Genomic DNA, 24166 nt, shown 5'->3' with positions numbered 1-24166 from the left:
TCTATGGAAGCTTTTTCTTTCTGTAGGAGGCCAGTCAATCCACAGAACTTGTCTGTGTCTCTGCTCGCAGCCCGTGGCTAGCAGGCACAAATTCGTATAACCTTGAGACACACATGGCCTAAGGAAGGAACTGGGTCAGCTAATTCTAGTTACATTTTGCCCTCTCATAACTTGCTCAGCTGATGCCTGAAGCACAGACTCATGTTTGCTGGAGCAGTGCTGCTCATGGCTGTGGACATCATCTCATAGGGCTACTCCCTTTGCAGCAGGGTCAGCAGAAACAAGTGTGTGCCCATGCCATGGCTTCGCTTCAGGGTTTATCAGCATAAACAAATTTTTCCTAGAGGTTTAGACCATGACACTGATGTGTTGGGTCGTTGGAGCGTGGGGATCCACAGGAGGGTCTCTTCTGCTGATGTTGCTATGGGGGGGTGGGGGTAGGTAACTCCAGTTAACATTGGTGATAACCAGCAGAGAGTGGCAGCATCTTATGGCAGGTGGCCTTGATGCATATTTGCTTATCTCATACAGCACATCACTTGTATTATTCCATCAGTGTCATCAGTCTGTTTAATAAAAAATAGATTTTAGCAGCTTAGTGGTTGTATGAAACTAAAACTTCCTTGCCTCCTTTAGGCTTTCCTGCCTTATACACATCACCATACAGAGTTGAAGGGATGTGGTGAAGTGGTTGTGTTTTTCAGTTACAGAAATGGGCGAAGTTTTTTGCATAAGCTGCAAGAAAAGCTTGACTCTTAAGTCTGGGCTGAAATTTGGCTGGTTGACTGCTCTCCAGAAATACACCTCTGGAAAAATTCTGAGCTGAACATTATTTTTTTTTTCAGCCTAAGCACATTTCCACCTTCCTACATCTGTTTTTACATCCTTTGGCTGTGGCATCGGGGGCCAAGTTATGCGTATTGCAGAGCCGCTTTGCAGGGACGTATAGAGCAGCTCTGCAGAAGTCAAAAAACAACACCCTCCTGCCCTATAATTTGTCTTGAACAGTTACCTATTGTGAACAGAGCAATTATTTGGAAAACATGTGTCAACACAACAGGTTCCTGCCGTGTACATGTCTCTGTGCACATACGCAGCTTCTCCACCGTGGCCGTGCCAGCTACTTTCCAAGAGTTACTCATTCTGTACTCAGAGTGCTGTCAGAATTAGTGCTAGAAATTTTATGGGCAGAATCTAAGGTTGGTCCCAATGACTGCTCTTATTTTAGTGCTTTGTTGTTCCTTTTTCCATTGTTTTACTCCCTAATCACAGGTTGTTTATGTTGTGTCTTAGCCACATAGTTATCTATATGAGTCTCCAAGAGAAGCCATGTCACCACTATGATTATTTCTGCTGATATTAATTTTAGAAGTGTGTTTGTGAATCAACCTCAGGGCCAGCCTTTTTGGGATGGCAGAACAAGCTGTAAACAGTGCTGGTTTTAAAAGGTTTGGTTCAGATGCTGCCTAATGTGCTCATTTCCCTGCTTTCCCTTTCAGGTGATAGAAGACAATACCGGCGTACGGAGGGTGGTGGTTACCCCCCAGTCTCCAGAGTGTTACCCTCCTAGCTATCCTTCGGCCATCTCTCCAACCCATCACTTACCTCCATACCTGACACACCATCCCCATTTCATCCACAACTCTCATACAGCTTTTTATCCTCCTGTCACTGGACCTGGGGACATACCACCACAGTTTTTCCCACAGCATCATCTTCCCCCAACAATATATGGAGAACAAGGTGAGCTGGAAGGAAGGTATTTCACACCTGTGTTCAGCAAGTTTCTACCAAGAGTCAAAATGGAGAACTTGTGGAGTGGCTTTGTCTACACAGATGGAATGGCTTTCTCTAACCTGCAGAGCAGGGTGTGTAGACATCCAGAGTGCAGGAGCACAGGGCAGTGCTACATTACAGCACTAGCTTGCAGAAACAAAGCCAGTTTTAGCTTGATTGGTAAATACAGTGGGGAAAAAATGTCTCATCTCCTGCTCTGAGCTAGGGACGTTAGTCATGCTGGTTGCTCTTGCTGTGTCATGATGCAGCATTGTTCAGAAAACCAAGAGACAAAATGTTTCAGCCCTTGCTTGGGAATGAGGGTAGACACGAGGGCAGGATCTGATCACGGTTTGCCGCAGTCATTTCCAGTGGGAAAAGCCGGATGCCGCTTCCTGTTGGCCACAGTGTGCTTTCTGCTCCCAGCCCTGGGTTTCCAAGAAGTAGCAGCGTGTTCTGTTTGTTATTGTACTTGGGACTGTGCAGTAAGTCACTGGAAAGCATTGTCTGATACCAAAGGGTAGCATGGCAACCCTAATCAGGCCATGGGTAAATAACTGCAAGAATGGAGTGAAAGGGGCATATTTCTGGCTGAACTCTGTGCTGTTGTGTCTTTGCCACCCTGGAGATAAGTCTTTGTGTAGTCTGAAAGAGGGTGTTAACCAGAAAAGCAAAGCTACTTGAGATGTTTAACATGGAAATCCATTCAGAAATCATGGGTTTACATTATTGCTACCTGGACTTAAGACCCTTTCTGAAGAGTGTGTTTAAGCCTTATCACCAGAAGTGGGGTTCTGCTGAAGTGGGACAGAAGAGTCAGGGAAAGAGAGAAGAGGATACCTCCTGATCCTAGCTCTTGAAGCTTTTGTTAACCAAAAGGTCTCATTCTCTAGTAAGGAACAGACACTTGCAACAAACACTTCATTATAGAATAGAATGCAATAGAATAGAATTAACCAGGTTGGAAGAGACCTTTGAAATCATTGCCTCCAACCTATCATCCAACACTATCTAATCAACTAAACCATGGCACCAAGTGCCCCATCCTGTCTCTTCCTAAACACCTCCAATGATGGTAACCCCACCACCTCCCTGATTGGCCTGTTATACTGGTGGGGAGGAAGGAGGAAGCTCAGTAAACCAGTAGGATGGTGTCACCAGACAGATATGTAGGAGAGAGATTCCCTTGAAAAAAGGGAACAGGACAGTTTGTCCGATTGCTTAACAAAGTCTGGTGTGCAAAGTGAGCATAGAGCCTCTAGTTAAGGAGACATTGAACATCTCTGTAGCCTGGAGATACCAAAAAGCTGATTCAACTTAAATTTTTAAAATCCTTCTTTGCATTACTGAAATGACCTGTGACACATTGAAATAATGGGTGAATGTTGTCCTGATGAGTATTAACCCACAGCTTCCTGTTTGCTGTGCGATGGTTTCTACTTTAAACAAAAATTGCATTTATTTGTAGCATGCTGGCTTTAGGCAGCTAGTTGCCGTGAGAAAACAAGCAGAGTTGTGTAGCTGAAGGCCAAGCCACACCAAAATAGCAAAGAAAGAAAATCTGGCTGGTTGACACAGCTTGGAAAGTTATGCTGCAGCATATATGGCAATATCAATTTGCAAATGGGGCTTCCAGCAGCCGGCTAGGATGTTTGCTTCCTTGAGAAGTTTGTACAGTAACCTCTGAGTGGAAGTAGAAAAGAATACACAGAACGTATTGGGAGTCAATTGTTGCTGTGCTAACAAAGGCAAAACTTGTTTGGGGCAGGAATTTGTTCAAGCTTCCAACTCAAAGTGGAGCACAAAAAAGGAGGACTGAAGTATAGAGAAAAGCAGGAAATATTCTGATTCCGGCAAGCTAGACCTGCCTTAGGTTAGAGAGAGTCATTCTTGGAGGGGAGAAGGGGGATTATATGTAGTTGTGCCAGGGGAGGTTTAGGAGGCTTAGGTTGGATAGTGTAAACTATTTCTTCACTGAAGGGCTTGTCAAGCCATGGAACAGGCTGCCCAGGGAAGTCACCATCCCTGAAGGGATTAAAAAAACCAGGTAGCAGTGGTACTGAGGGACATGGTTCAGTGGTGACCTGGGTTAACAATTGGACCTGATGATCTTAAAGGTCTGCTCCAGCCAAAATGATTCTATGAAGTGTATCTGCAGTGTACATATGATAATGATGGTATTTCTCAAGGGGTTTTTTAGCCAATTTGACTTACCAAAGCTTCCACTTCATGAAGCACTTCTCTCCTTAGGCAGGCACAGTTGACACAATTGTAAAGTCTATTTATACTGGGAAATTAAATTGCATGTAATCAATGTTGGCAGCCTGAAACCAGGGCATCTCACCATGTTCTGGCCGGTCAGGCCCTGGGGAAGAAACAGCTGACTTGCTGGGAGTTTATGAAGACACTTTCCTAAATATCAGTCTCCCTGGGTTTTTCCTTGAAATCTGTGTCCCTGAAACACACAGACTGAAAAGGGGGGGTGGGGAGGCAAGCTGCCACCCTAATTGCTGGATTTCACACACAAAAAGTAAGGAAATCCTGTCAGCCAAGGAGCATGTTTACCAACCAGAAAAAATAAACAAGCAGTCCTGCAGAAGAGCTTTCTTAAGTAAAAAAAATGGTTGTAAAAGCTATCTCCAGGAGAACCTAGAATCATTTCATTTGGAGATGGTCAAGAATTTGGCTCCATGAGAGGAAATGTAGTGATTTTGGTGTTCTGAGTTAACAGGGGTGAATTCTTTCGTTGCAGAAATCATACCACTATATGGGATGTCCAGCTATATTACCAGGGAAGATCAGTACAGCAAACCACAGCACAAAAAACTCAAAGACAGGCAGATTGATCGCCAAAACCGCCTGAATAGTCCTCCTTCATCCATCTACAAAAGCCATATAGGCAGCTGCACAACTGTATATAATGGTTATGCAAAGAGCCACAATGGAGCAAGCAGCGGAGGCGGCGGCGGGGGGGCTCCAGCGGTGAAGAAACCGGAGCGCAGAGCAAGAAGCAGCCCAAAGTCAAGTGAACAAGACCCACATGGTAAAGACAGTTTTATTTATTTTTAATTCCTTTTTATTGCACCTTTCTGGCTGCATATGGATCTAGCCACTGTGCCAAAAAACCACTACCACCCACACATAAAAGGCAGTGTTAATACAGTGTGAACTTAAACAGAAACCTTGAGCTCGCTACGCTGCGTATTTGTTTTGTAAGATGAATCAGTTGCCTCCCCATCTTTCATGACTGCTCCCTGGTAGATGCAGCATCAGCCTCTCCTTAGCTGTTGGAAGTAGAAATGCATTTTATGGGCAAGTTCTTGGTTTTATTTTGCTTTTCACACAAGCATCTTGGCAATTCACAAAAATCCTTATGGGATATTGACCTATAACCAAAACCTGAGTATCAGGTACCACTGTTTTACATCTCCTAGGTAAATGCAGTCAGCTTAGAAGGTTTAGAGGTGATTGCTGAAAAAAAAAAAAGGGAGGTTTGTTTACATGACATTTCAATGCAGGTATGATTAGTTGAAACAGAAGAAATTACTTAAGCTTGGCTGTTGGAATTGGTGGTCAAATAGATCTGACTAGCTTTGAAATAATCAACATTTTCAAACCCTGATTTTTAGGGTACCACTACTTTACATCTCCTAGGTAAATGTAGTCAGCTTAGAAAGTTTAGAGGTGATTGCTGGAAAAAAAAGCAGGTTTGTTTATATGAAATTTCAATGCTGGTATGGTTAGTTGAAACAGAAGAAATTACTTAAGCTTGGCTATTGGAATTGGTGGTCAAATAGATCTGACTAGTTTTGAAATAATCAACATTTTCAGAGGCTTTATGATAAATCATGAGGTGATTCAGCTAATCAAACCTCATTTATCATGAGCCATTCTCCACATAGCCACTTCTAGCTAAATTTAGCTCAGTAACTTTTTGTAATCCATTATATCTTTCAGCCTTTCTCTTCTCTGTCTGTCTCCTTGCTGATTCTACAGCTCCAGCTGGCTGAAGAAACTTTTGTTTATTAAGCAGGTTTATACCTGGCACCTTTAGGATATTTATAATGCAGCACACCTTGAAATCTCTGTGTGAATTTATGCATTCAGCATAGGTTTTCCTTTATGTATTGTGTATGTTTATTTAGCCATGTATTTTTACTTGGGAGATGTAAGTGGAATAAATACTCATTGAAAGTAACTTAATCAATAGCTGAAGTGGGGAGGAAAGTACTGCTGGCATGGTAAGGATTGAGGATTTGCAGCCACACTTTGAGATCTATAGCATTAGCAAGGAGCTGTATTTGGGAATGCTTTAATCCAAGAAAATGAATTGCTGTACTAGACTTCCTAGTTATTTCTTGCCACTCAGCTTATATGACCTGTAATATTCTTGTTTATGTTAAGCTAGTCTATGTTGGGATACATGAGGTGTTTGGAAGCACCCATGTGAAAGACCTGGAATAATGTATAGTCTTAACAGCTGAACTGCACAATATAGCTTTAGTTGGGTACTAAATCAGCCTGGAGGATCACTTGTGAAATAATCTTGGTTTAATTTAAAAATACCTAGTTTAAGGGTTTCCTGCAGTCTTTGTGTTCATCTAATTTTGTCTCTTGGAATAACCTGCTGTGCTCCAGCTGAAGAGCATCATCACCCTTGAAATATCAGGAAAAGCAGTGAAGTCAGGGCTGTGACACATCCACTGTGTCAGCCAGAGAGTGCCTTAAATCTGAGGACAGCAAAGGATGGAGTTCTACCTAAAACTGTGAAAAGGTCCATAACAGGAGACCTTGCAGATAAGCATCAGTTGTCCCACCCTCCTCATAAATTCAGTTCACTGGTGTTTTAAAATTACTTTCTGCATCTGCACCTGGAGATGGCAGCCCAGGATTCAGTGTCGGACTGCTCTACAGGAAAGCCCATGGCCAAAGCAGGACTAGGAGAAAACAAATATCATATTAAAAGGGAAAAACTAAATAGTGTGGACTCAAATGTGAGCTTTTTCACATCAAAGTCTATTGCTATAATGCTGCATGTATACCTGCATCCAAATTTCTGCAGAGAGGTTGTCACAGAGTTCCAGAATGGCTTCCATGCCCTAAAATAAATTATTTCTTGATATTTAGAAGCTTCTAACCATACTCACAGCCTTATTTTCACCTTCTCAGTTTCTTCTTGAATTATTTGGGAGTGACTAACATGGCCATTGGAATGAGAGTTAGAAGCAACCTGGGAACAGCTGATAATTTTGATTCAGGCTGCTAAGATGACAGAATAGCCAGGAACACAAACTATGTAAGAAGCAACACTCACCAAAGCCATTTAAACATCACTTTCTGTGGCTGTGCATCAGTTCAAGCCTGTTAATAGTTCAAAATGTGATGTGGCTGCTTCCAAAACTGCAGAATAGCCTGGAAAACCTATGAGATATTTTTATATATCTATATATAGATATATAAAATAGAGAATAAGAGTCTTTATTTAGAACACAATTTAGCCAAAAACCTCTTAAAAGGCAAGTAGGAATGTATGAGTTCAGAGTAAAACTTAGAGTAAGGTGAAGGAAAACTGAAGTTGATGGTTTTGTTTGCTTGAATTTCTTAACAGAGAGTGTGATGTGTTTTGTAGCCTAGTGTTTCATATCTGGTTGAAGCATGTTGTGTGTTTGTGCAGTGGTAGCTGGCACATTTATTTTTGGTGTCTGGATGTTGGAATGATCCAGTGAGCCAGCTCCTGGCAAGCTGCTGTCACTGACACAGCCGTGCTGCCTGCCCCTGGGAGCGGGGCTGTGGGAGCCCTGTACACAGCTGGAGCAGACACTCACCCAGCCTCTGTCCTCACTGCTGCAGAAAGCACTATAACTGAGCACACTGTGCTAGAGCAGGACAGAGCCATTGCTTCCTGGAGGACTGGGCTTGTCAGAAGCAGAGCACTGGATGCTGCCTCAATGCTGGGAGCATGGGCAGGAGCTGGCATCTCACCAGTGCTGGTCCCAGCCACTCTGAAGCTGATGCTTTGAAAGGCAGTTTCAGTGCCCGGTTTAATTGGTGCAGGAATATGATCTGCACTGTGGTGATGGGGAAGTGGATAACAGGCAGTTCTGTTCACAGATCTAATACCCCTGTGCTGAAGTCAAGGCTTGTCCTGCTCCATGGGTTTTGATAGTAATTTCTTTGAGAGCTGTGTTGCACCTTTGAGCTATGACTGCACTGAAGTTGTTAGAGGACTGCAAGAGTAATATTGGAGAAGAGGTTCAGTGTAGAACACAAGGAAGACTCTTTTTCCTTGAAAAGACAAAACAGAAATCAGAAGATGTGAAATATTTAAGCTAAGAATGTACTTTTCCATCAGTCCACACTCTTTGCATTTATTTTGACTGTACACTTGAGTAAGGAAAGTCAAGGAAAACTCTGCCGTGTGTCAATAACTTGCTGCTGCTTTCCAATATCAAAAGAGCCAGGGGGTTTCCAGAAAAGTGATTGAGCACTGGTCGAAGAAATTGGGATGATAGCATCATCAATAGTACTGAAATAAAGTGAGTAGATGACCCTGGAGTACTTCTGGTTCAGTCAGCTTTTCAATTGTGCATCCAGTGTGTGCTTCCCTGTGCTACTCTCTGTGGTGTGATGGTCAATTAACCATATGTTGGTTCCTCTCTCACCCCCTTGCCCCAGACTGGCTCTATAACATAGCATCAGGACCTCTTTTTAGTAGGGAAATAACAGCTTCAGATTGGTGATAGAAGTGTGCCATTACAGTATCACAGTACCACCAAGGTTGGAAGAGACCTCAAAGATCATAGAGTCCAACCTGTCACCACAGACCTCATGACTAGACCATGGCACCAAGTGCCATGTCCAATCCCCTCCTGAACACCTCCAGGACAGTGACTCCACCACCTCCCTGGGGAGCCCATTCCAATGGTGAACAACTCTCTCAGTGAAGAACTTTCTCCTCACCTCGAGCCTAAACTTCTCCTGGCACAGCTTGAGACTGTGTCCTCTTGTTCTGGTGCTGGTTGCTAGAGAGAAGAGACCAACTCCCTTCTGGCTACAACCACCCTTCAGGTAGTTGTAGAGAGCAATGAGGTCTCCCCTGAGCCTCCTCTTCTCCAGGCTAAACAATCCCAGCTCCCTCAGCCATTCCTCTGGCTTTTTCAAAACTTGGTGTCTTCAGGTTAGGAGATGTGCCTGTAAGCAAAGATTTCTAGTGGTGCTGGATGCTGGGAATATAACAACTTAAGGCAAAAGGGGAAACTATTAGCTTATAATTGAAAAGTCAGCAACTCTTCTGAGTGTTTGCTGTGACAGGATGGATGATGCCTTGTGCAGGTTTGGAGGTATGACGTAAGGATTCAGATCTAAAATCCATGCTGTAGCTTTGCTGCAAAGCTGCTTTAAACCCTGAATGGGGAGAGGAGGGAGCAAGGCTGTGGGGTTTTTTTTGTTGCTGGGGTTTTTTTCTTTCTCTTAAGGAGCCTTGCCATGTAAAAAGAGCTGTAAGCGGAAATCCTGTCCCATTCATGCTGTCCTTTATGAATTTCAGTCTGAGTCACTTCCTTCACATGTACTCAGTGGTTTGCTTCTTGGGCATGTAGTGATCTGGTAGTTTATGAAGTTGTGTGTGTGACTGCAAGTCCTGTGGGAACATAAGCAGTTTTGAGCATTCTTACAATGCTAATAAACCAGCTTCCCCCCTCCACTTCATATCAGATGAAATCTTACTTATTTATTTTTTCCAATCATCGTTGAAATTTGAAGAACCTAAGAGAGCCAAAATGAAAGCACTTTAAATGAGTAAAAAGTGGAAAGCAGGGGATGGATTGTTAAGTGCATCCTGTCTGGGAGCTGGGTGGGTGCTGGGAACTGGGTGCCAGAATAAACAGAGCTTAGTCTGACCAGGGAGGCAGCTCTGGCGGGGGGGAGTCACAGGCACCTTTGTGTAAGCCTTTTGTGAAGAATACTTTGTGTGGGGGTTTGAGTAGATTCAGGCCTACTGGGTTAGAGCAGAGGCCCACCTAGCCTGGTAGTCCATCTTCAATAGTTGTGGTGAAGATGCTCAGAGGAGAACCTGTGAGCCCAGTGTCATACTGTGTACCAGCCCCTGCATCCAGACCTTCTGGGCATGGTAAAGGGTTTAGTCCCTTCAGTACCTACTCAGTTATTGACCTGTTGTCTGGTCACTTGTCACTCTTTTTGGAACTGGCTGATACCATTTGCCTCAAAGCTCCATCCAACCTGTTAGGAAGAAATTCTTTCCCACGAGGGTGGTGAGAGACTGGAACAGGGAGGTGGTAGAAGCCCCATCCCTGGAGGTTTTTAAGGCCAGGCTGGATGTGGCTGTGAGCAACCTGCTCTAGTGTGAGGTGTCCCTGCCCACAGCAAGGGGATTGGAACTGAATGATCCTTGAGGTCCCTTCCAACCCTAACAGTTCTATGATTCTTCCTGAGATTCAGGAAAGTAGATTGCTTTTCAGCTGACTTGGTGTCCACTTCTCTGAGCGGGTGGTTTGCTGCACATGGAGTTGGCATTCTTCATGTATGGAGAAGCGAGGAAAGAAGATTGGAATTGTTCAATTGTTCAAAGAGTTGTTGCAGACTGTACATAGCTGGCAAACATTTGTAGTTCCAGTGCCTCATTTGTACAGCCAGTTTAGAGCCTCAAAGATACTGCTTTCCTGCTGTTGAGGTTTAGTAGGTCTGGTTTTGGGGACTCAACCAGCCTTGAGGTTCTCCCAGATGTGAAAAACATTGCTTCATATCCCTGCTTGCCTTGCTGAAGGACGTTTCTCAGGAGATATTGCTGGTTCTGCACGCTTGCTTCTTTGAGGTGAGTGTGTCAGGAACACAGGGAAAATGAGCTTAGCACGAGAACTTTCTGTTAGTGGTTTTAATTTGAAGACAGTTTAAAAGCACTGAACTCAGCAAACCAGAAATCCTGAGCTGAAGAGGTAAAGTTGCCTGGTATGGCTAGCCTGGGCTGATGCTAGCAAGAACTTGTGCCAGCAAGTATCCTTCAGCTGTGTGGGACACGCACTGCTAGTTGTTAGTGCATGAAGTGGAGTGGATGATGACAGACAAAAGCACAGCTGATGCTTTCTTCGTACAACCCTAGCTTGTTCTCCCTCTCTTCTTTAGAACATTTACATACAGTTTTTTAAAGGTTGGAGGGTTTCCTCTGTTTTTGGTGATTTGGGGTTTTGGTGGTGGTATTTTTCAATGGTATCAATTTTTTTGGTGGTTTGGATTTTTTTTTTTGGGTGGTGTGGTGGGTTTGGGTTTTGTTTTTTTTTTGTGGGGTTGGGTTTGTTGGGGTTTTGCTGTTTGGTTTTGGATGTGAATTTGCCTGTGAATTATAAGGAAATCAAGGGAGCTGTGATTCAATGCAGACAGGAACCAGGCAAAGTTCGTCTACTTACTCATTCTTGATCCTGTCAATTCTGTTCTATTTTGGTCCTGAACCTGTTTTGCAAGCTTGTTGGGCCATGTATGTATCTGTAGTCTATATCCTAGAGATTTAAAAGCTTAGAAGAGTAGTGCTACCACTTTCAGCCCCTGTAAGCTCTGAACATGAGCCAGCAGTGTGCCCAGATGGCCAAGAATGCCTGTATTGGGAATGGTGTGGCCCGCAGAAGCAGGAAAGTTATTCTGTCCCTGTACTCAGCACTGGTTAGGCCACACCTTGAGTCCTGTGTCCAGATCTGGGCCCCTCAGTTTAGGAAAGATGTTGACTTGCTGGAACCTGTCCAGAGAAGGGCAACAAAGCTGGGGAGGAGTTTGGAGCACAGCCCTATAAGGAGAGGCTGAGGGAGCTGAGGTTGCTTAGCCTGGAGACCTTATTGCTCTCTACAACTACCTGAAGGAAGGTTGTAGACAGGTGGGGATTGGTCTCTTCTCCTAGGCAACCAGCACCAGAACAAGAGGACACAGTCTCAAGCTGTGCCAGGGGAGGTTTAGGCTGGAGGTGAGGAAGAAGTTTTTCACTGAAAGAGTGATTGCCTATTGGAATGTGCTGCCCAGTGAGGTGGTGGTGTCACCGTCCCTGGAAGTGTTTAAAAAGAGCCTGGATGAGGCACTTGGTGCCATAGTGTAGTTGATTAGATGGTGTTGGGTGATGGGTTGGACTCTATGATCTCGAAGGTCTTTTCCAACCTGGTTAATTCCATATTCTGTAACCAGAGAGGCTGAGAAACACTATGGCAATATATGTAACTTTATTTTTTAGCCAGGAACTGATGATTTTGTATGTACCGATAAAGACTTCTGTTATACCAAGGTAGAAACATTCTGCATCCAAAATTTGTCATAAATGGGGGGGGGTGGGGGGGGGTGTTTCTGCTGACAAACAAAATCCCCTTGTGTTAAGTGCAGCTTCCCTGCCTTCCCTAAATGTATTTGGTTCTGTAACATAAGTTGATTTAACAAGATAGTCTGCTGGAGACAACCTGTCAAAACTGACACCGTGATTTTATTAGCAGCAGGAGGGGAAAAAAAAACCCACTCTGAAGCCTAAAATACATCTGTCAGCCTATGTGAATTTTAGTATTATACCAAGTAATGAAATGTGAAAGAGAGTATTAGTGGAAACACAGACGTGTTAAATCTTGTGAGTATAGATCCACATCACAGCTGAAATCTAAGTGGTATTACTGTTCCTGCTGCATGTTTAAAATAGTTTCACCAAATAATACCACTTGGCTGGATTGTCTAGACTCCTGTCTAAGGAGAAATACACAGTGTGGTGTGTGCATGCTTCTTTGCTGTAAGTTTTAATAAGTGAGAGGAAATAGGATGCATTAATTAGGGCACTAGTCTGAGCTTGAGAAAGCAGTTAACTTGTGACACCAGGGAATTTCCAGTGTGATATTCTCGTGCCTTGACCTTATCTCTCACATCATGACCAAGCTTGTGGTTTTGTTGCTGTTTGGAAACAGGCCTACTTCCTTATCTCCTGTATTTTCTCTAAAATAAAAGGCTGTGAAATAATTTGTCCAGGCAGAAAACAAAATGGTTAAGGAGTTTCAGCTGCTTCTGATGTTGACATGCTGGGAGTAGACCTTTGTGTACCAGAGTCAACTCCATTAGCGAGGTCAAACTGATTATTTATCAGAGTATCTCACTTCATAGTCACATAAAGTAACCACTTAAGTGAGCACTGTATGGGCTGGTGAATATATTAGAAACACATTGACATGATGCAGGGGTCAGGCAAAGTACATTCCCACCTTCAGGTCAACCTTCATGCATGCAAGAATGTATCCACATCAGACTTGATTTATAACTTTTCTTCAGCAAAAAGAATTGCTAAAATGTTTCTCCAGCATCACTGAGACAAAGGCTGTGTGTGAGAGAGAGAGACCTGTTTCCTCTGCTGTCTTGAAACTTGGCCTGCATCACTGGGCTTTGATGGAGAAAGGTAAAAGCCAAATACCACAAGGAGACCAGTGGTACTGAAATGTGCACACCCAGGAGGAGTGTGCACCCTCCTTCAGCCATTGCTTTGCCCAGCCCCAAACCCAGCAGTGTTTGGCTTGGAGCTGCCTGCGGGTAGCTCCTTCTAGGTCATCTTGACCAACTTTCCCAGAAGTCTGTGTGCAAAATAATTTCCAGGAGTTTGCAAGCCTATGAAAGTTTGTCTGCATGTGAAATGTTGGGAGGGTGGAGATATTTTCCTGCTCTATCCATATTGCTGGAACAAACCCCAAGTTTATGGGAAGCCTGAATGCCATGGCAGACTTACATCTTTCCCATCCCAGTGCTCCACTCTGGCAGAAGGCTGGTTTGTGCTGTGTGAGCAGAGTCCTGCAAGCTGGGAGGGCTGGGGCAGGGAGGGAGGAGATACTCCCTCTCTATTTTTATGCACTTATCTTGAAAGACTGAGGAACCAGCTTCATAACTTTGGCACCAGAAGTTGTTGATAAGAGATTCTCTTCATTAACTAAATGCTAGCATTGCCTCTTAATTTAATTGCACAACCATCTCCCACGTGCAGTGTTAGCTGGTTTTTTAAAGATGAAGGGAAATGTGACAAACTTGGTTTCATCCAGATTTTTTTGTAACTGGAAATGCAAACAAAGCATCAGGATAGCTGTGGATACCTGTGATCCAGCGTGGTTATAGGCTGCTCTGAGAGCTGATCTTTTGGGGGCATCCATGGCTCTGAGGCACAAATGGGACAGAGTGAGTGACCTTGATTCTGGTTACATTTTTTAGTCTCATTAGTGAAGCTCAAACAAAATAAACCTTGATTGAAGCTCCCTAATCTTAGTAAGTGTGCTAGCCTGCTAGAAACACGGTTCCAAGTCCACTTAGGAAAGAGTAAAGCATGACTGGTGAGGAGTGGGGAAATCTGGGTCCAGGGCTCTCATTTGTCTTTCCTGCTGACTTAAAACCCCTTTTTGACAGGGGCTGGAGTTTTTGCTAAAGGCTGTTTTCCCAATCCTGATCAACCCCTCTAGACTCTCATATTCTTCTCATCAGCTTTCATCCCTCCCTTGTCTCATTGTGCCAGCAGGATCTCCTTGGCAGGAGGAGCTGGATAAGCTATCTACTCCATGATTTATCAGGAAGTCAGTGCTGAATGACGTAAGGCACAGCCTCTTCCCCCAGAGGATCTCCATATTATCTCAAGAATTTGCAGTTTCTTCTGTGACTGACAGTCAAATCCAGAAGGCTGAAATCTGAGTCTTCTTCCTAGGAATTTATGTAATTTATAGATAGCCAACCAACAGAAAAAAGCTCACCCAGTACATTTTCATCCTGCTTAAATGCTCAGTGGTTAAATCCCCGAGTTGGGGAGAAGAGTTACACAAAGGTCTCAGAGCTTCAGAGCAAGATAAACAGTGGATTCCCACCAGTTAGGAGGAGATATCATGGACCACCGACAAAGGAGGGGAACCGTGTTTCCCTTATTTGGCAATATGAGGGACATTCAGCCAGAAGGGGGAGAGTATTTCTAGGGAAGAGGTAAAACACTTCCTCTCTCCAGAGTTTAAAACATAAAATACTTTTAAGGCTAATCATTTAACAAACAACCCTTATTTGTATACCCAGATGGTGTGAGCAGTGTCCATCGGGATATTCTGGATTTGCAAAGGCTGTGACATGGAATGTCATGGTGCTATTGAGGAGGCTCAGGGGAGACCTTATTGCTCTCTACCACTACCTGAAGGGAGGCTGTAGACAGGTGGGGGCTGGTCTTTTCTCCCAGGCACCCAGCACCAGAACAAGAGGACACAGTCTCAAGCTGTGCCAGGGAAGGTTTAGTTTGGAGGTTAGGAAGAAATTCTTCACAGAGAGAGTGATTACCCATTGGAATGTGCTGCCTGGGGAGGTGGTGGAGTCACCATCATTGGAGGTGTTCAGGAGGGGACTTGCTAGGGTGCTTGGTTGCATGGTTTAGTTGATTAGGTGGTGTTGGATGATGGGTTGGATGTGATGATGTTGAAGGTCTCTTCCAACCTGGTTTATTCTGTTCTGTTCTACTGGGCTTTGTTTACCTACCTCTCTTAAGCTGTGCTTCAAAACCCCTCCGCTAGTCTTCCTTGTCTGAAGAAAGGTACAGTTGGATTTCACAAGCTTTTGTGACCTTTGGTATATTTTCTTTCACTGGAGGGAGAAACTCTCTTTTTAGAAATGCAGGGTGATGCTTTGAGCATTGCAGTTCACAGAGCAGACAGACACTCTTCTGAAATGAAGCAGCCATTTTAATATTCTACAAGGTTTGTTTAAAAAGATTTTTGTCCTGAAGCTTGAGTTTGGGGTCCTTTTGTTTATTTTTATGTTCTGTGAGGAGCTGTGCTTTAGAAGCAGCTGCTTTGATTTACCATGATTCATCTGACTTTTGCCTGAATTTCATCTTGGCAATGAAATGCAGATCAAGTTGAAATTCCTGCAGCTGCTTTGAGGCCTTCCTAGTGAGCTGTAATCAGGTGGATATTTCTGTGAAACACTTCAAATATTAGGAAAGATTCTCTGTGGTACACAGGTTGTGGATAGATTCAGATTGGATGATAAGAAGTTTTTCACCACGAGGCTGGTGAGGCACTGGCAGAGGTTGCCCAGGGAGGTGGGAGAAGCCTTATCCCTGGAGGTTTTTAAGGCCAGGCTGGATGTGGCTGGGAGCAACTTGATGCAGTGTGAGGTGTCCTGCTCATGGCAGGGGGATTGGAGCTGAATGATCCTTGAGCTCCCTTCCAACCCTGACAGTTCTATGGTTGCGTATTGCCCTCATCCCATACAGGACTGCTAATTGCACAGGCAGTTCTTCCAGCTCAGTAGTAGTAGTTGACAGGGGGACAGAAACATTACAGATTAGGCTTTTTAAATCTTCTTGGGTGCACTCATCACATCACAGGCAGGGGAAGGCACTCATAACATCATGTCAGCCTTTTTCACTTTTGCACTGTAGGACTTAAAGATGTCCTTGTTTGCTACAGGGGGGTTAGACTAGATGACCTTTAAAGGTCCCTCCCAACCCAAAATGTTGTATGATTCTGTGCCTGTAGCACCTGATCTTTATGAAATATTCTTTCTTCTTAGCTCATGTAATCATAGTTTATCATTCAGACAGAGTTTAGGCTGGAATTAGTCAAGTATGTTGATTGTCATCTGTCACGAGGAAGATAAACTAATTCCTGTTCTGCTGTCAATCTGTAGATGTTTGGGTTGATTTAGAGAGGGGAGCTTTTAGTTTCCATGTCTTTGAGCTGTAGTGGGCAGAAAAAAGTGTTCTTTGATTTCCTGGCTTATGGCAGTGTCCTCCCCCACTCATTGCACTCTGATTACCCCCCAGTTTTCCCCTGGAAAAAGAGGTCAGAAAAGGAGAAAAGGTAGGCTGGGCTTCATCCAATAAACATGGTGTCTCTGCAGCCATTCACTACGTTGACAGTAAAAGACCCCAGTGCAGCCTCCATGAAAAAAAACAACACCTTTTTGCATTTCAAGCATTATAATTTGGAATTATTTGTTTGGTTTCTTACACACTTTTCCTGTGGAATCTCACCTCCTTGAAAAGCATGCCTATAGTGTAAGTAGTGCACAGACATAAGATTCCTGTTTAAATGTAAATGTGAAGACAAAATCAAGAACAGTGAAGAGACAACACATTTTCTACTCTTACCCTGTTGTAGAGAAAGTTTATCCTGCTTACATTCTGTTCTTGAGAGGGGCATAGAGCTTATTGCTAAAGCTAACCATCCCAGAGCAGTTCTTCTTGCCCCCTGTGAAACCTAAAGGTGACATTTCTCCATTCATTTGTAGTTTGATTCATAGAATCATGGAACTGCTCGTGTTGGAAAAGGCTTCTAAGACCATAGGGTTCAGACTCCACCACCTCCCTGGGCAGCCTGTTCCAATGCCTGACCACTCTTGCAGTAAAGAAGTTTCTCCTAATACTCAACCTAAACCTCCGCTGGCACAACGTGAGGCCATTTCCTCTCATTCTGTCACCTGATGCTAGGGAGAAGAGACCAACCCCAAACTCACTCCCAAACTCCTTTTAGGTAGTTGTAGAGAGCAATGAGGTGTCCCCCCTGAGCCTTCTTTTCTCCAGACTAAGCAACCCCAGTTCCCTCACCTGCTCTTTGTATGACTTGTTCTCCAGGCCCTGATTCAAACAAGGCCTTATAGGAAGTTGTGGCTGAGGAGGGGACTGAGGGTGAAATTTACCTTGTGGTCCTTGTCTTAAAAGTGTCTTAGACCACAAGAGGCAGCATTATGACTTTGCATTGAGGAGGTGCTCAGCTGCCTTCATATTGTTGTAGCAAACCCAGTGGCTTTACAAGGTTCATTGCCAAGGACGTTGTTAATTTTGGCCGAGGTGCTCCGTTTAATCCCAACCAAGTTTGGAGCTCCTATGGAGTCTGTTTTGGCTGAGCTGTCTGATTGTTTTCCTGTGCAAATATGCAGTTTTTGCAGGGTATTTTGCTCGTGTTGTGTTTGATCAGGAAAATGCTATTATTGTGTGCAATGGGCAGATTATCAAAGGCTTTTAGTGGACTTTTTTTTTGGTATGGTCGTGTTTTTGAGGGTCAAAAAAAAAAAGAGTTATATTTTGGGTTCAAATAGTAATGCCATTGTCTCCCTGCGTTGGGGGTTGTAGTTCAGAGACAAATATTTCCTGACTGGCATGGGGCAGCAGTCATAAGATTTAAAACCCTGGATGGGTGACACTGGAGACTTGACAAAGTCTGCGTTTGGTAGTTTGCTCTTTCCATCTCACTTCTTAGAGCGTGCAGGGATCACCTCTCCCTTGGGTGGACCTGCTGGCTAGCTGTCTCATCAGGGAGGCCAGAGGGTGACAGAGACAAGCTCATGCTGTCTGCTGCTTCTCAAGCTGGTGGTGGAATGCCACAGACAATCAGTCACGTGGCTGAGAATAGAGATAGCAATTTTTGGTGCTGTCAACGCTTGTGCTTTTCATCAATGTAAGGAGAAGTAGTTGTGAGACTCCTTTGACTTGGTGGTGCTCAGGCTCTCTCTTTGCTCAGCAGCTGAGAGTCAGTTGCTGTGAGTGAAGGGAGCCTTTTCTTTCTGAGAGGAAGTCTTGCCTCCGTAAATGCCAAATGACATCATTGCACAGCTGGCATCAGGCATCCTTTTGAGGCTCTATTGAGGTCTTTCACATGTTAAGAAACGTGGGTATCTAGGCTGTGTTGATGGCCATCTCTCCTCCTCCTTCTCCTGCCCTGAGCTAGAGAATCCTGCAGGGCTTTCCTGGCTGTGTAACTTGTGGCAGCCCAGGGTCACAGTTACAGTATGGTGGTGTTCTTTGCAGAAGTTACTGCTTTTTGAATGGCCACTCCATTTGTCAGACTTGGAGGGCTGCCAGGGGCTGCCTTCCAGGTTCTACCCTGGCTGTGGAATACTGACAAAGGCTGGGCAGACAGGCAGGCAAGGGCTGAAGTGAGAGGAAATGAGGAAAACTGAGAGGGGGAGAGTGTGGAACAAGACACAAATAAATGAAAGTATTTAAGAGCAGTTCCAACTATTGTGGGAGGTTTGATGAACTCTTGTCGTATCTAGGAAAAGATTAGTGTTTGTTGGCAAAGTTTGTAGTGGGGATGGAACAGCCAGTTTTTACCTGGAAAGTGAGACACTGGAACAGGTGGTTGAGAGGCTGTGGATGCCCCATCCCTAGAAGGGTTCAAGGCCAAGCTGGAAGGGGCTTTCAGCAACCTGGTCTAGCACAAGGCGTCCCTGCCTATGGCAGGGGGCTTGGAACTAGCTGGTCCTTGAGGTGCCTTCCAACCCAAACCATTTTATGGTTCTTCCAGTTCTCCAAGCAGTCCTCAGATACCTTAAGCGCAGTGCAGAAAAAGACAATGATTGTTTGAAATAATTCCTTTAACTGGAAAGGATTGATGGTTTATCTTTTTTCTTTTTAGCTGTTTCAGTCTCACAGTATTGTACTTGGTAGTGGGCTACAGGGTAGGAACAGCTACTGCTCCAGAGGGACAAGGAGAGGGTATGAGCTACTGCTCAGAGGGGCAAGACTAGGGGATAAAAATCCTGTTTTCAAAGTCTGTCTGTATGATCTGAGTAGTGCCATGGAGCTGATGCAAATTCAACATGCAACCCATGGAGCAGTGCAGTATGTCCTTCTTGAACCCAAATGTGTGGTACCTCTGGGATAAGAAGAGTAATGCTTTAGATCAAGCTGGAGAGGCTCAAGGTTTATAGCCACAAAGATTCAACTATATGAATAGCTGTCACATGTTTTGGGGGGGGGGTTGCCAGAATGAGAAGACATTACCATGGAGCTTATCTCCACCTGTCTCTCACACATGGATGCTTGCCTGCCTTCTCTAACAGGAGTTTTGCTTGTGCCAAGATGAGTTCTTTGAAACTGGGGGGGAAAAATGCTAACACAAAATCAACAGAGTTTGAAATAGTCATTCTTGGTTAGCTGCTTTTGTGTGAATCAGCTGTGCTGTTCCTAAAAGTGTGCTTGACAGGAAGATGGAAGGATGGCCACTGCCTGTGGCAGCCTGCTAGTCAGCCCCTGTTTATCTGCAGAGCTTTGGCTGGCTGCTCAAAGCCGAGCAGTGTGCTGGCTCCTGTTACATAACAGCAAAAAGGGAAGCTGCAGAAAATGAAAAAATATTGTTTTGACACAGCAAAGAAGCTAAAGCACGTCAAAAGTCCAAAGGAGAGCTCTCCAAGAGGAGGCCTCGTGTGTAAGTGGTTTGTTGTTCCAGCAGATTCAGCTTGGGCTTTCTGTGGGTTATGTCATTGTTTAATTTGGTGTTCCTTCAAAACCAACCAGCTGCAGCCGTGTGCAGCCCGTGGCCCCTGTTATCTTCTTTGAGAATTGTACAAAGCACTTTCTTAGGATGTGAAATGTATGTGGCAGAGATGGAGGGTTGCTCTATTTTACTAAGAAAGCCCTTTTCTGCCTTCTAATGGACCAACTGCGTGTGCACAGTAGGAATCCACTCAGATCTTTAGCCAATAAAGTAGGAGTTGTTATTGCTGTCTTCCAGCAGTAGCAGCAAAGCAGCAGAGAAAAAACAAACCCGACATGTCACTTAGACTCCATTTGTCCCTTGCATCCAGCATCTCATTTCAAGTCATAGGTTGCTAATGATCTTACTTTCCTTATTTCCCAATGAAGAGTACACATCAAATCAGTATTGGGGGACAGGGAAGACTGGTTGCACTTACCTTTATTTTTTTTAAACCCTTTGTAGCAGAAGTGACTTCATTGTGTACATTTGAGAGCTTCCACATCTGGTTGATGTGAAAAGGCCTGATGCTTACCCATGCTATAGCAAATGGCTTTTGTTGAAGGATGGCATGAAGCAGAGACAAACCATATGATAGGAATTTGCACACCAGGTACAGCAGGAGAATAGAATAGAATAGACCAGACCAGACCAGACCAGGCTGAAAGAGAACTTTGAGATCATCATGTCCAACCTATCATCCAACACCATCTAATCAACTAAACCATGGCACCAAGAAACCCATCCAGTCTCTTCTTAAACACCTCCAGTGATGGCGACTCCACCACCTCCCTGGGCAGCACATTCCAATGGCAAATCACTCTCTATGAAGAATTTCTTCCTAACATCCAGCCTAAACCTCCCCTGGCACAGCTTGAGACTGTGTCCTCTTGTTCTGGTGCTGGGTGCCTGGGAGAAGAGACCAGCCCCTGCCTGTCTACAACCTCCCTTCAGGTAGTTGTAGAGAGCAATATGATCTCCCCTGAGCCGCCTCTTCTGCAGGCTAAGCAACCCCAGCTCCCTCAGCCTCTCCTCATAGGGCCTGTGTTCCAAACCCCTCCCCAGCTTTGTTGCCCTTCTCTGGACAGGTTCCAGCAAGTCAACATCTTTCCTAAACTGAGGGACCCAGAACTGGACACAGTACCCAATGTGTGGCCTAACCAGTGCTGAGTACAGGGGGAGAATGTCCTCCCTGCTCCTGCTGGGAGCAGTCAAGGTAGAACAAGCAGGTTAATAGATATGGACATATGGCCACCTGGACACCTTGGAAACATGATCAAGTTCCTGCCTAAAATAAAATGATGTTAAGGACAACACATCAGTTATCCTTTGCTTCAAGTGCCAGTGAGTCAGGATAACTAGAGATTCATTTTCTTTATTATTGGAGATCTGAAAATATTTCTGGGGTTTGTGCAGGGTTTTGTGGTGTTTGCCTTCAGTTATTTAAGGAGTGGCTTGAATTTTTGCTGCCTACATCGGATTTGGTCTTTAAGGTCAAATACTGAAAGATAAGCTCTCAGGCATCAAGTAAGGCGTTGTAGCAGGAGAATTAAGATAGCAGCAGTGGGAAGGCTTTTAGAAATGGGAAACTTATGTGAAATGCCCACACACAGTGATTTTATTATGCTTTTTTTCATGTTGTTTTAAAGAACTAGAACACTTCAGTGATTGGATCTTTGTTTCAAGTTGCATAACACATCACTCTCTCTGCTTTGACTGGAGAGCTGCAGATGTGTTTTATCGCTAGTGCTTTTATTGGCTTTCATGTCCTTTGCAGAAGTCTGAAATAGTTAATACTTAGAAATTTCCTCTAGGTATTCAGAGGTGCAATTAGTGACCTTCCTTGGTGTATTGTATTGTAGCATATTCATAGATTCTTAGAATGGTTTAGTTTGAAAGGAATCACCTAGTCCCAACCTCCCTGCTGTGGGCAGGGACACTTTCCACTAGACCGTGTTGCTCAAAGCCTCATTCAACCTGGCCTTGAACACCTTGAGGGAGGGGGCATCCTTGACCTCCCTGGGCAACCTTCTTCAGTGTCCACCACCTTCACTGTAAAGAATTTCTTCAGTCTAAATCTACTGTCATCAAGCTTCACTCCGTTTCCTCTTGTCCTATCACTACAAGCCCTTGTAAAAAGTCCTTTGCCAGCTTTTTTCTAGGCTCCTTCAGGTACTGGAAGGCTGCTCTAAGGTCTCCCTGGAGCCTTATTTTCTCCAGGCTGAACAGCCCCAGCTCTCTTAGCCTGTCCCCATAGGGGAGGTTCTGCAGCCCTCTGATCATCTTCCTAGCCCTCCTCTGGACTCCCTCTGGCAGCTCCATGTTCCTCTGGTGCTGGGGGCACAAGAACTGGACGCAGTACTCCAGGCAGGGTCTCACAAGAGCAGAGCAGAGAGGGAGAGTCAGCTCCCATATCCTGCTGGCCACACTTCTTTCGCTACAGCCCAGGACCTGCATGTCTTGTGACTGACTACTTAGAATATAAATAGTCCTTTCACAATTTTTTGATTCTAAGGTACTCCCCGTTTTGCCCATGATGGAAGTGGTGTTGGGGAGGATTGTTGCACAAAGTGCCATGTGCTCAGGGTGACAACGGGTTTGCTCTTCTCAGTGTTACATCTGTGTGCCAGCACATACCCCTGCAGTTTAGCTGTGGCCCTGCCCTGCACTGGACTGTCTCCCTGATGGACTAGAAAGATGCATCACATTGGATTAGGCAGGAATCTGTCCTGGGTCTGATTTTATTCAATATTTTCATTAAGGACTTGAAGGATGGAATAAGGATTGATGCTTATTGAGTTACAGTCCATATCAGGCTCTGATACGGTTGAGAGTGCTTGGTGAGTTAAGGAGGAGGGAAGGAGGACAAGACAGGAGGAGAGCTCAAATGGCCTTGAAAGAAAAAGTTTGATCATGCAAGAGCAAAGTACTATGTCAGCCAGTCCTTCCCAAACTGGCTCTTTTTTATTTTAACACTGTGTGGTAGTTCTGCATAGTAGTTCTGGGAGGTATAGTAGACTATTTGAGGGGAACCCTTCTCACTCTCTTCGACTACTTTAAAGGAGGCTGTGGCAAGGTGGGGAGGTGAAGGTTGGTCTGTTGTCACAAGCAACAAGCAATAGGACAAGAGAAAATGGCCCGAACTTGCACCAGGGGAGACTTTGATTGGATATTAGGGAAAATTTATTCACTGAAAGGGTTGTCAGGTCCTGGGACAGGCTGCTCAGGGAAGTGGTGGAATCACCATCCCTGGAGGTATTTTAAAGACATGCAGATGTGGTGCTGAGGGACATGGTTTAGTGGTGAAATGGCAGTACTGAGTTAACAGTTGGACTTGATGCTCCTAATTAAAAGTTTCTTTCCAACCAAAGTGGTTCTATGACTACAAAACCCAAGGGTCAAGTTAGTCTACAGACAGAAGAAGAAACCTCAAAGTGAGGTAAAATGTCTCTGTCACTCCTTAGTTGAGTGCTGCTAGGGTTCCAACTGGAGTGGCCAGAGCTTCTACTGTCATCTTCAGAAGGATGGAGACCAATTTAAAAAACACTGCAGAGGACAGCAGTAAGTGGAAGCTGTACTCTGGTAAATATAGATGTGGAAAAAATGAGCTTGCTTGTCTTAAAGAGGAAAAATGCCTTCAAGTATGTGAAAGTGATGATGAAATCATCTGTGGTGGGTGTGCAGGAAAGATGTAACAGGGAAAGTTGAGGAGATAATCTTCCCAACAAGAAGGATCACTAAATACTGTGCTAAATTGCCTTGATCATGGGATGGGAGATCATTCATAATATTTCTTTTTAAAGTGGGCTAGGCAGACACCTCTGAGGAGTGGTTTGAGCATAGATGATCATGTTTCAGTGTAGGAGGATGGACTCGATGACCGTGTCACATCCCCTCCAGTGCTGCTTTCTTTTACTCAGCTGCAGTGTGGCATCTGCAGTTTCAGGCTTGTTCTTGTGGAGGGAGTTATTTAATGTGCATTTCTACAGTTCTTTGGAATAAGCAGGTCTGTATTGCAGTGTTCTTTGTGTCTTCAGCCTTGACACCATCAGGCAGATCACAAAGGAGCCGGGCTGCCTTTTGAAGAGTTCGTTCTCTCGCAGGTTGTAGGCTGTGAGGTACGTGACTGATAAAAGCTCTCTCCTCGCACTAAACCTGGTCAC

General features: G+C 44.4%; 1 protein-coding gene across 1 annotated transcript in view; it reads left to right on the top strand.

Moving 5' to 3' along the window:
- The window catches only part of FNDC3B (fibronectin type III domain containing 3B), a 229775-nt gene that overhangs the window by 124709 nt on the left and 80900 nt on the right, over positions 1 to 24166 (top strand). The window contains exons 5-6 of the mRNA XM_054166761.1: positions 1500 to 1743; positions 4529 to 4819. Of these exons, the coding sequence (XP_054022736.1) occupies positions 1500 to 1743; positions 4529 to 4819 (535 nt within the window). The remainder of the gene's footprint in view (positions 1 to 1499; positions 1744 to 4528; positions 4820 to 24166) is intronic.

The sequence above is a fragment of the Dryobates pubescens genome, chromosome 13 (genome assembly GCF_014839835.1).
Source record: "Dryobates pubescens isolate bDryPub1 chromosome 13, bDryPub1.pri, whole genome shotgun sequence".
Classification (NCBI taxonomy): Eukaryota; Metazoa; Chordata; class Aves; order Piciformes; family Picidae; genus Dryobates; species Dryobates pubescens.
Note: the sequence above shows the minus strand (reverse complement) of the source record. Positions and strands in the feature narration are given on the sequence as shown.